Here is a 13,286-nt window from a genome sequence, read left to right as displayed (position 1 = left end):
CCATAGAAAGCTAGGAGCAGACCTTGGGAGAGACTGAAACAGAAGCAGCAGTGGCAGCAGCTGCTTCTAGAGCTATGAGAGCACAGACAATAAGGGAGTCAAACAACTGATCAGAAGGAAATCACAGGGGTCTTTCTGTTAGTACTGAGGCAGGACTGTTGCTTTACTCATACTCAGATCTGGGTCAGAGTCCGGGGTGGAAGTCCCAAGGCAAGGAGGAGCACTAACATGGCTACAGTGGAGGAGTCACTTTCATCACATTCTAGGACAGAAAAGAGTATATGTGGTCACTCACAGACCAGAGCACAGCACAAGAGAGGAGAGAACACCTCTCCTTAGATTATACACCTTGAAAGAACTGAAAACTTAGAGGTCCCTAGAAGTTTCTCTGAAAGCCACTGCACAAAACTCATGAAGCTTGGGATGATGTGCCCTCCACCCAGGAAGCATAGCCCTACTTTAACAAACAGTTAAAATTCTAGTAATAAATTATGAAAATGAGCAAAGAGTGGGAAAAAAATCTCTGAGTATTGAAAGTTACTATAGTGCCAAGGAAGATCAAAAGTCACACTGAGAAGAAGAAAACAAAATTAACGCTCCTACATCCAAAGCCTACAAGAAAAATGTGAATTAGTGTCAGGACAGGGAAGAGATTGAAAAGGATTTTGATAATCAAGTAAGAGAAATAGGAGAAAAAAATGGGAAAAGAAATGAGTGATACAAGATAAAGGAGATACAAAAAAAAAACCTGAGGAAAATAACACTTTAAAAATCAGACTGGGCCAAATGGCAAAAGAGGGCCAATGAGCCAATGAGGAAAAGAATGCCTTAAAAGGCAGTATTGTCTAAATGGAAAAGGAGATCAAATAACATGTTGAAGAAATTAAAGTTAAAAATTAGAATGGAGCAAATGGAAGCAAATGACTTTATGAAAAATCAAGAAACAATAAAACAAAACAAATTTTTTTTCATTCTTTTATGAAAAAACAGAAGAGAATATGAAATGTCTCATTGGAAAAGCAACTAACCTGGAAAATAGGCCCAAGAGAGATAACATAACAATTATTGGACTATCTCAAAGTCACGACCAAAGAAAGAAACTAGACATCATCTTCAAGAAATTAACAAAGAAAATTGCCCTGATGTCTTAGATCCAGAGGGTAAAACAGCAATTGAAAGACTCCACCAATTGCCTCCTGACAGATAATACCAAAATGGAAACTGCCAGAAGCCAGCTTCCAGGGTAAAAATGTTACAAGCAGCCAGAAAGAAACAGTTAAAGTGTGATAGAATCACAGCCAGGATAACACAAAATTCAGCAGCTTCTACATTAAAAGATCAGAGGGCTTGGAATATGGTATTATGGAGGGCAAAAAAGTTAGCATTAAAATCAAGAATCACTGACCCAGTAAAAGTGAGTATAATCCTTAAGAGGAAAAATTCCACAGACCTATTTGATGAAATAGAGGATTTTCAAGCTTCTTGATGAAAAGATCAGAGTATTAAGGTAATTAGAAGGAGTATATAAAGAAAGAGAGCACAGGTATGAGTTGAATATGAAAGGATATCTAAAAATAGAATTAAGGGTTTAGAGAAGAATATACTGGGAGAAAGAGAAAGGGAGAGGTAGAATGGGGTAAATTATCTCACATAAAAGAGGAAAGAAAAAGCTTTCACAGTGAAGGGGAAGAGGAGGGGGGAGGTAGAGAGTGAGTGAACCTTACCCTCATCAGAATTGGCTCTGTTGGGTATAGAAACCTTTTTTACCCTACAGAAAAGTAGAAGAGGAAAGAGATAAGAGAAGTGGTGGTAGGTGATAGGAGAAAGGGCAGATGGGGGAGAGACAGAGTGAGAGAAAGATTAGAAAAAACAGGCAGGGGGAAAAGGATGGAGAGAAATACAAATCTTATGGTTTTTCCCATTTGTTCTGATTTTTCCATTACAATATGACTATTGGGGAAACGTGTCTAATAGGATTGTACATGTATAGCCTATATCAGATTCCATGCCATCTTGGGGAAGGCGGAGTGGAGTGCAGAGAGGGAGAAAAAAACTTGTAAGTCAAAATCTTATAAAAGTGAATGCTGAAAAGCATCTTTTCATACAATTGGGAAAAAAAACCTAAAATACTAACAAGTGGAGAAAAAAAGAAAGATCCAACTGGAATATGGAAAAATGCATTAGAAAAACCATGCCTTTGAAAACATGCCCAAAAAAACGCTTTTTTGCTTTTCAACCACTTCTTGCTTTGAATTTACATTCTTCTACTTAACCCAAATCAACACGACCTTAAGATCACAAATGACTGGTACCCATCTAGAGGATCAACTAAAAATGGGGACACCCATGCTGCAAACAAATATTTAAATGCTTTCCAACAAAAAGCAGACACAACAAAGTCATTAAAAGAGGAGGGGGGAGGTGGAGAGTGAGTGAACCTTACCCTCATCAGAATTGGCTCAGTTGGGTACAGAAAACTTTAAAATTAACTAACGGATTTCATTTTTTGAAATTATTAAGAACATAGTAGTTAGATTTTTACAAAATAATGTACATTTTTAGTATATCTAATTGAAGTTTCTTGCATGCAGCCTTATTTGATTACATCTAAATATGAATGCAGCCTTCCAACATGAAAAATTTCCCTATCCATGGTATACACTGTGCTCAATATTGGGAATGCATTCTTTCCTCATCTCACCTTTTCAGAATCATTAGTTTCTTTCAAAATAAAACTAAAGGTCTAACTCAAAAATGAAGCATTTCTTGATCTCTCAGCTGCTATTTCTTCTAGCTAAGAAAAAAAAATAACCTTGGGTGAATGTGGATGCGTTGTGTGAAGATATTATACATATGTATGTATATACGTATGTATATGTGTGTACACACATGCATTTTGTATATACTTAAAAGTGTTCATACAGTTTCATTCAATGGAATAGATGTTCCTTGTGGACAGGGACTGTTTCAGATACATCTTTATCTTCCCACCCACGTTACTCTATTGGTATAGACACAAAGGTTTTAACTCCTTCCTTGAAGGACTATAAACAGTCCACAAAACTCCTATGGATGACAGGACCTAGATTAAAATACAACAAAAATAATGTTAACTTGTGGTTTTCAAAGTTAATATGCAATTAGCAAGGGATCTGTTTCTATTTGAATGTGTCACCATGTAGGGAACTAAAAAAGGAAACTCCCTAAATAAATAAAAACCAGCAATTTTTTGTCAACTTTTAGTATTACAGACTTGGCAGGGGAACTGAAAAGTTAAGAGATCTGTTCAGGGTTACAAGAACAGTAGGGATCAGAGGCAGAATTTAAACCCAAATCTCCAGATCCTAAGACCAGCTAAACCTCTACCCATCACAGCACACTCTGTCTCCAGGAACTCCTCTCTTAAACATTTAAAAATATATTTGTGACTTGAGAAGAAGGGATGGGGGGAGGGGAGAGGAAATATTATTTTATAAATTTATTACCCAAGAATACTTTTTGTAATTTGTGAACTCTTCTACATCCTGTATTGACCTTAAGTAACAGGGCAGATGTAATCTTTATAGCAAACACTGAGTCACTGGCAAGAAATTTATGGTCATTTGATAAAACATCTGTAGACTGTCACCAAGTAATTCACTACTCAAGGGCTAATCTTTAAAACAAAAGGGCCTCTGCTTACATAAAAGTTTTAAGGGAAAAAAGAAATCCTTTAACTCTCTTCTAAATTAACTAAACTGCTGTGCTAGCAAAGCAGAACCAGATTCATTTTAAATAGAAAAGGAAGGTATTTATTCTTCCCCTGGCAAGGGAAAGACTGTTTTTCAAAGTCAGGAAATGTAGTACCAGTTTATTTCAAAAAAGTGTAGAACAAAGCATTTTATAAACTCCATTATTTAAACAAAGCATCCTTAAGACATGTTCAGGATATTTTCTAAATCCCCACCCTCACCCCACACCCCAGTATTTCCTACAAGAGATAGAAGGTTTCACTAGAGGAATTAGCAAAGAGAACCAACCAAATCAAACTAAAGGAAAATAGCAATTTTCTTATATTTTGCTAACACTGCAGAGGGGCTTTAATGTGTGAGAACTAAAATCAATGTCATTTCAGAAGTGCTATGTAATTTGGGAAAAATTTCCAGACTGATTCATATTCATTTATAAGGTCATTGTTATCGGAAATAGGAACCCTTGCATTTTGTCATTCTTATTATTTAAAATATTCGAGTCTTTTATATGGTCATTCCTTCATGTTAAACTGGCTCTAGAAAATTCTTGATTTCAAATGATAGAAATGATTGCTTTGCTAGCACAACTGACAAAAAAATCCCAATCTCCATATCCCATCCCTCAAAAAAACTACCATTTCTTATTAACAGGTTCATGCAGAGAATGAAGTCATCTCTAAGACTCAGTGTGACTTGCCTTCATAAACAGCTGCAAAACCTTTTCCTACCCAATTACTGCTGCTTCGAAACTCAATCCACATCCTGCTGTCAGTAGATATCAGGACTTCAGGCAAATTGTCACCACAGAATCTGCCTAAAAGAAACAAAAGTCAATGGAATTGTTGAATGTGTCATTCAAGCTCTAAGAGGGTACAACTTTTTTGTAATCATACTTCACTTAACAATAAAGAGCAAAAATTCTATATATAGGAAAGGCACATCATTTTTAATATAACTCAAAATCCTAAACACATGTTTTTGCCATATACCAAAAATTTAATAAATTAAAAATCATTTCTTAGAATTTTATTTTCCTCTAAAGACGAGCCAGATTTTACTGAGAAGGCAAGGAAAACATATTATTATTATTGGCATGCTTAGGGGATGAGGAGGTGGGAAAGGGAGTGAAGATTGGCAAATTACTTCCTTGGGTAGTTAATTGTTAGGTTCACTGGAAAAAGTAACTTACTTTGTGTAAGTAATCACTTTATTCTAAGGATGATGATTCCCTTACCTGGATTTGCCTTACAATTCAATATTCAGCTCTCTTCTTTTTTACTATTAAATGTTTTTAAAATGGCCATACTACTTCTTTGTCTATCTGTTGTTTTCTCCCAAAAATAATGTCACTTTCACACTGCAGTGTTATAAAAAAACTAAGTCACACAGAAAACAAAACAATTTAAAGCAGCTGTGGGATATAGTGGGTAGACTGCTACCTCAGAGTCAGGAAGTTGTGGGTTCAAATCTTGCTCATCGCATACTTTCTGTCTGACCACTACCACCACCACCCCCTCCTTGGCAGGTTATTTAATCTCCCAGTACCCCAGGCACCTCTTAAATCTAAACTGCAGAGCAGGTGCTGATTTGCAATTGGTTGAGTGAGCTCCCTAAGTCAATAAAAATCACAAGTTTAGACCTCCTACTTCAAAATAAAAATAAAGTAAATTTGGGCATGTACAATTGAGCAAGGTTTCTTTCATTAAAAAAAGTAAAGATCTCTTAAAATTCTTGGCACACAGTAGTAGCAAACAAACTCACCATTGCTCTAACCCTTAAACTGAACAGGAGACAACTGTAAGATAGCCTGTTGCATGCAAGTCAATGGTGTGGTCTGTGGTCTAAAAGGTGACAACAAATAGGCTTTCATTTGTGCCCCGTTAGGACAAAACCATTTGGCACAAATTGGAAATGTTTGATCCCAAGATCCAATTAACTCAGGGAGAAATTAAACTAAGAATGTTAACATGGGAGATGGTGCATTTAACCTAGTAAATCCACAAATAAAACGTGTGCCTCACACTACTGAACTGGCAAAGAAACTACTATGCCAGTTCTCACATCAAAACTCTGATGGTTGTTGGTTTACACACAAGAACACACACACACACATACTCCTTTTAAGAAGTAGTTACTTTATACAAAAAATTATTTTATAGAGCTAGAAAAATAGTAATAAAACTCATCTGAAAGAATAAAAAGTCCAGAATATCAAGGGAATTAATGAAAAGAAATGCTAGGGAAGGTGGCTTACCCATACCACATTTTAAACTGTATTGTAAAGGAGCAATCATCAAAACTGCTTTGGTACTGGTTGAGGAACAGAGTAGTGGAAAAGTGGAATAGATTAGGTATAGGAGACACAGCAGTCAACGACTATATTAATCTACTATTTGATAAACCCAAAGAGCCCAGCTTCTGGTATAAAAAATAACTATTTGGCAAAACCTGCTGGGAAAACTGGAAAATAGTATGGCAGAAATTAGGCATAGACCAATATCTTACACTGTATACCAAAATAAAGTCTAAATGGTTGTATGATACAGATACAAAGGCTGATACTGTGAGCAATCTGGGAGAGCAAGGAATAGTTTATATGTCTGATTTATGGAAAAGGGAAGAATTTTTGATCAAACAAGAGATAGAGAGTATTATGAAATGCAAATGGATAACCTGATTGCATTAAACTGAAAGGTTTTTGTACCAAAAAAGCCAATGTAACCAAGATTAGGAGGAAAGTGCAAAATTGGGAAAGAATTTTTACAACCTGTGTCTCTGATAAAGGTCTCATTTCTAAAATATAAAGAGAAATGAGTCAAATTTATGAGTACAAGTCATTCCCCAATTGAACAGGCAGTTTTCAGAGAAATTAAAAATATCTATAAGCATATGAAAAAATGCTATAAATCACTATTTATTAGAGAAATGCAAACCAAAACAACTCTGAGGTACCTCATCTTACCTGTCAGATTGACTAATATGACAAAACAGGAAAATGATAAATGCTGGAGAAGATGCTGGAAAATTGGAACACTAATGCATTGTTGATGGAGTTGTGAACTGATCCAGCTATTCTGGAGAGCAATTTGGAACTATGCCCAAAGGGCTATAAAAAATGCATACCCTTTGACACATCAATACCACTTCTATGGCTATATCCTGAAGAGATCATACAAGTAGGAGGAGGACCCAAAGGTACAAAAATATTTATTTTTTTATAGTGGCAAAGAATTGGAAATCAAGGGGATGTCCATCAAATGGGGGACGGCTAAACGAGTTGCAGTATACGAATGTAATGGAATACTATTATGCTATAAGAAATGATGAGCAGATGGACTTCATAATCACCTAGAGAGACTTATATAAACAGATGTTGAGTGAGGAGAGCAGAACCAGGAGAACTTTGTACACAATTACAGACACATTGTATCTGTGACAACTAACTTTGAGGGACTGGGCTCCTCTGAGCAATGCAAGATTAGAAGACAACTCCAAAAGGCTCATGATGGAAAGGGATATCCACATCCAGAGAAAGAACTACAGTGTCTGAATATAGATTCAATAAAACTACTTGCTCTCTCTCTTTTGTGTTTTGTTTTGTTCCTTCTTTCTCGTTGTTCACTCCATTGGTTATATTTCTTCTTTACAACTTGCCTAATATTTAATGTGAAGGTATTTGTAGAATTTATATTGGATTGCATGTCACCATGGGGGTGGGAGTGGGGGAAAATTTTTAGAAATCAAGAGATTGTGGAAATGAATGCTGTAAACTAAAAGTAAGCAAATAAATTTATTTTAAAAGTAGTTACTATAAGTACAAGAGTTGTACATCTTCCATAATTTAGCACACTCATCCTTTAGCTTCTGCTTCACTGAGAAAAATCTTTTTAAACATATTTCTTGAGAATCTGTTTTTAATAGAAAGAAAAAATGACTATTGACCCAAAATACAAATTTCAGGTCTTAAGATAAAGGTTAGGGACAGGGAGTAATGGTAACCAACTCACTTAGTAGATAATACCTTACCTAGTAGAGGTGATTTTCTCCAATAACCATCTCTGATTTCAATATAATCATACCAGCACAAACTACTCTTGTAGAGGTCCATTATAGTAAAGTTTAAGATAATCTGAAAAATGAAATGGAACTATAGTCATGCACTGGTCAAATATCATCTGGGTAAAAAAGATTCATTAAGAATGCTTTTAGATTATGTTGGTATGCTGGTGACATACCACTAATGCTGCTTAACAACCAACATCCATTGGTAACATCCCTTGTTTTGTTAAGGAATTATCTATTACCCTACTGCTCATAATAAACTGAAAGGCTAAATTCAAATGAAATAATACTGGTGCTAAGTGAACTCCTTCTCAAGGCACTTACTTTAAAAGATGGTCAAGCAAATGCCTATAAAGTCATTAGGAAACAAGAATAAAATCTTGATCTGTATGACTCTACTATTGGGATCAATCCCTCTTAAATCAAGATGAAAAGTTGTACAATAGTACATTTGTGGATTACTGTGGCAGAAGCCCTTTCAAGTTATACTCTTACATACACTCTGATTCAGATTTGACTAAGTTCTTTACATCTATAACCCTGGCATTAGATTCACAAGGCAACATTAACTCAACAAAAATTACAATGATACTTATTTGCTATCCAACAGATATGGGCACAACTTTCGGAATCATTTATTTTTTGCATTGACTCATTCCAAAGTTAGTTTTTAAAACATTTGTGATGCTATAATTAAATCAATAAGGTATGTTGGTTAAACTATTAATTTTATTGAAACACTTTTAAACACATATTTTTCATACTTAGAAACATTATAACCATTCAACTTGAAATTGTATAATTTCTTTCAATTATTGTGCCATTCCTGGTCCTTTCTGCTAAATGCCTTGCAAAGACCTTTAACCAAAGCTATAATGTGCTGAAAATCAATCATCTTATAATAATTTACAATAATATTCAAAAGGAAATTATTTTTATTTGCCAGAAATGAAAATGTCAGATCCCTATCCAAGAACTTAAATTTTGTCAGTGTAAATAAAAAAAACTTCAATAACTGTATCAACACTATCAAAAGCTCCTTCCATAAAAATTCCAATTGAAGTATCCACATACTTGAACATATTTTCTTGAGTTAAATTTTATGTATATTTTAGTTTACATCAATCATTTCAACAAGATTTTGAGTTACAAGTTTTCTCCCCTTTTTCCCCTACCCACCACCCCAAAACAGCGATCGCACTAAATATCCCCTCCCCTGTCTGCTCTCTCCCATATATTCCCCCATCTCCTCTCCAACTTTCCAGTAGGGCAGGGTGGATCTTTATGCCCCAGTGCTTATATATCTTATTTCCTAGTTACAAGTAAAATAATAATTATACACAGACACACATATATTTTAAACATTTGATTTTAAAACAGAATTTCAGATTCTTTCCCTTCTTCCCTAGTCACCCACTCTTACTGGAAAGATAAGCAATCAAATATGGGTTGTACATGTGTAGTTATACATAACATTTCCATAGTTGTTAGATTGTGAAAGACTGACTATATTTCCCTCCATCCTATCCCACCCCCACCTTGTTCTATTATCTATTTTGATCCTGTCCCTTTTCAAAAGAATATGCTTCCAACTTCCCCCCTCCAGCCTGTCCTCCCTTCCATCATCCTCCCTCTCATCCCCTTCCCCCTACTAAATAGGGTGAGATACCCTATTTAGTGTGTATGTCATTCCCTCCCTAAGCAATATTCAATGAGAATAAGGTTGATTAATTCCCCTTTGCCTTTCTGTTCTTCCCCTCCATTGTAACAGTTTTCCCTTACCTCTTCCATGAGATAATTTACCCCATTTTGTCTCTTCCCATCTCCTCTCATTATATTCCTCTCTCACCTCTTAATTTCACCTTTTAAGTATCATCCCTTCCTATTCAATTGGTCCTGTGTCCGCTGTCTATATATACCTGTATACATATATACACACACTCACTAATGTATTCATTAGCCCATATACCCTCTTATACAGACATACATACACACATTTCTATTCCTTTCAACTATTCCCATACTGAGAAAAGTTTTATAAGTTATAATTATCATTTTCCCTGAGAAATGTAAATAGTTCAACTTTGATAAGTTCCTTATGATTTCTTTTCCCTGTTTAATTTCTCATGTTTCTCTTGCTTCTTGCATCTGAATGTCAAATTTTCTATTCAAATATGGTTTTTTCATCATGAATGCTTGAAAGTCCTCTATTTCACTGAATGACCATATTTCCCCCTGAAACATGATACTCAAGTTTTGCTGGGTAGGTGATTCTTGGTTTTAATCCCAGTTCCTTTGACCTCCAGAATATCATATTCCAAGTCCGTCGATCCCTCAGTGTAGAAGCTGCCAGATCCTGGGTTATCCTGATTGTGTTTCTACAATATTCAAATTGTTTCTTCCTGGCTACTTGTAATATTTTCTCCTTGGTCTGAGAATTCTGGAACCTGGCTATAATATTCCTAGGAGTTTTCTTTTGGGGATCTTTTTCAGGAGGTGATCAGTGGATTCTATCAACCACTATTTTGCCCTCTGGTTCTAAAACATCAGGTCAATTTTCCTTGAGAATTTCTTGAAGGATGATTTCTAGGTTCTTTTTTGGATCATGGCTTTCAGGTAGTCCAATAATTTTTAAATTATCTCTCTTGGATCTATTTTTCAGGTCAGCTGTTTTTCCAATGAGATATTTCACATTGCCTTCTATTTTTTTCATTTCTTTGGATTTAATAGTATCTTGATTTCTCATAAAATCACTAGCTTCCATTTGCTCCAATCTAATTCTGAAGGAATAATTCTCTTCAGTGAGCTTTTGAGATTCTTTTTCCATCTGGCAAATTTGACTTTTTAAGACATTCTTTTCCTCATTGGCTTTTTGGGCCTCTTTTGCCATTTGAGTTAGTCTATTTTTTAAGGTGTTATTTTCTTCAGTCAGGTTGTTGACTATCTTTTCCTGAATTTCTTCCATCATTCTCATTTCTCTTCCCAATTTTTCCTCCACTTCTCTTATATGGTTTTCAAAATCCTTCTTAACCTCCTCTATGGCCTGTAACCATCTCATATTTTTCTTGGAAGCTTTTGGTGCAGGAGTTATGACTTTGATGTCTAACTCCTGTTCCATGCTTTGATCCTTTTTGTCCCCAAAACAGGAGTATAAATTTGGATTGCTGTGCTTGCTTTGCTTCCTTTGCTTGCTCATGTTGCCACTCAATTACTTGTCTTTTGAGCTTTTTGCTGCAGTATAACTCTCCTACCAGAGAGGGGAGATTTGTCCTAAGTCGCTGAGGTTTTCTCAGCTGCCAGAGCTATTTGCCTTTCTGAAGCCTCCACATGCTCTGAAAAACTGGTCCTGCACCCCAGGACCTGCACCCTAGACAGTGATCCAGTTCCAAGCAGGTTAAAGTAAGAGTGATAACCCCTCAGACTGTTTGCTTGGTCCCCCTACAATCTGCAGGCCAGGAGCTCTAAAGCAGCCACACCGAGGCAGCTGCACAGCCACCACACCTCACCTGTTTCTCCCTCCAGGGGCAAAGGCAGGACTGCACTCCTGCACTCCCAGTTCCCAAAGTCCACATTGCACTGACCTCTTCCTTTGTCATCAGCATCCATGAGTTGATAATTCTGGAAACCATCACAGCTGCTGGTGATCTGAAGTCCCTCCAGCAGGCGGCTGGTTGCATCCACCCTGAGGCTAAAATCTCTGGCTCACGCAGGGCTGGGCTCATCTCCCAGGGTACTGCACTGGCCCCTTCCTGCTGGCCTGCTGGGCTGTCCTGAGTGGGAGGTTAGCTTTTCTCTGTCATTTTGTGGGTTGTGTAGCTCCAAAGTTTGTTCAGAGTCATTTTTTAAATGAATTGGAAGAGGTAGAAGAGTTCCTGTTTCTACTCTGCCATCTTGGCTCCCATATAACTTTATTTTCTATGGTCTCTGTAATTATACCTTATTTCTTCATAAGAATCTCTGAATTGGGGCGGCCAGGTGGCACAGTGAGTAAGAGCACCAGTCACGGCTTCAGGAGACCCGGGATCGGTTCTGGCCTCAGATACTTGGCACCCACACAAAATAACTGGCCGTGTAACCTTAAGCAAGTTACTTAGCCTCAATTGCTTTTTAAAAAAATAAACAATCGCTGAATAGTTTTACTCTTTTTGAATGAAGATTAGAACATAGTAGGGAATTTCACAGGTGTCAAAATTCAGTTAAAGAGCAAGAGGAACTAGGGGTGCTCCCTAAAAGTGTCAAGTATGACTTCATAGATACCACTGAGACTAGTGGGATAAAAATCTATGAACAGAATATGGCCCTCAATGAGTAAAGTATACTCAAAAGAAACAGGACAGATAAAAGTAGGAATAAGGTAGCACCATATAGTAAGAAAATAAGGTCATGTGATGAAATCCAAAAACAAAGGAGAAGAAATGTATCAGAATATTTGAATGAAAAAACAATAGGGAGAGAAAAGAAATTATTTCATTCCAGAAATTTAGGATAGAACACCCAGAAAAAATATAGATGGGATTAGGGAAGGTTGGAAAACATTATAAGCAAACTTAAAGAATCAATCATGGCAAAGTGGAGAGAAATCTGTCCTTGAAGCCATGGAGTCCTGGGTTCAAGTTTTAAATCTGACACATATTGTGTTTATTAAGCATTAATCAAAGATTGATGATTAAATTAACCATTTAATCCTCAAAGTACTAGCCAACTCACTAGGCTGCAGAGAAGGTGCCGACCTGCACTCATAGGAGTTTCTTTACCCTGGAAGTCCCAATACCAATGAAATCAGAGGTCTACTCTATATCCCCAAATAAAAAAAAAAGGCTTTCATATTAAGTTTAAAAAAGTACAGAATGGGGTGGAATATGGATGGAAAACCATTTATTGAAAACTACATGTTTAATATGAGTGATTTTGGCCGATTCAACAGCACCCCCCCCAAAAAAAATAAAATAACGCAACTTTAGATTAAGAAGCAAAGCTTTTAGAAATAAGGAAGTGAAATTCCTACTCTATCCCATCATGCTCAGATCACAACTAAAGTACTAGGATCAATTCTGGGCTTTGTAAAAGGGGAAACAAAATGACAGAAGCCCTTAAGTTAATGTCCACTGAAGATTATTTGAAGAAATTGGAGTTGCTTGACTTGGAGAAAGTAAGACTGAGACTGGTAGAGATTGGAGGAGGGGCACAGGAGGATATATTAGGTGAGTAGAAAGAAGCTGGAGCATGGAAATGCTAGCTGTTTTTAAGGATTAGAAAGGCTATCATATGGAAAAGTGTTTAAGAATGTTGCAGTGCAAGGAGTTCTAGACATGGAATAAGGAAGTCTTGAATTCAAATAGATGGTTGGAAATTTCATAGCTGTATATCCCCTGGGCAAGTCACTTAAGCATTGTCTGCTTCAGTTTCCTCATCTATAAAATAGGGATAATAATAGCACTTAACTCCCAGGATTTTTGTGAGATCAAATAAAATGAAATCTCAGTGTTTTTGCAA

The 13,286-nt window shown here is 36.4% G+C and overlaps 1 protein-coding gene across 2 annotated transcripts in view; it reads right to left on the bottom strand.

The window, feature by feature from the left end:
- The window catches only part of TLL1 (tolloid like 1), a 341,130-nt gene that overhangs the window by 108,426 nt on the left and 219,418 nt on the right, over positions 1-13,286 (bottom strand). For both annotated transcript variants that reach the window (XM_069105652.1, XM_069105653.1), the window contains 2 exons: positions 7,758-7,860; positions 4,429-4,545 (listed from right to left, as the gene is read on the bottom strand). In XM_069105652.1, the coding sequence (XP_068961753.1) occupies positions 4,429-4,545; positions 7,758-7,860 (220 nt within the window). The remainder of the gene's footprint in view (positions 1-4,428; positions 4,546-7,757; positions 7,861-13,286) is intronic.

This window comes from Petaurus breviceps, unplaced genomic scaffold (assembly GCF_028583685.1).
Source record: "Petaurus breviceps papuanus isolate PSGF00001 unplaced genomic scaffold, PetGlider_PUasm1.0 76, whole genome shotgun sequence".
Classification (NCBI taxonomy): Eukaryota; Metazoa; Chordata; class Mammalia; order Diprotodontia; family Petauridae; genus Petaurus; species Petaurus breviceps.
Note: the sequence above shows the minus strand (reverse complement) of the source record. Positions and strands in the feature narration are given on the sequence as shown.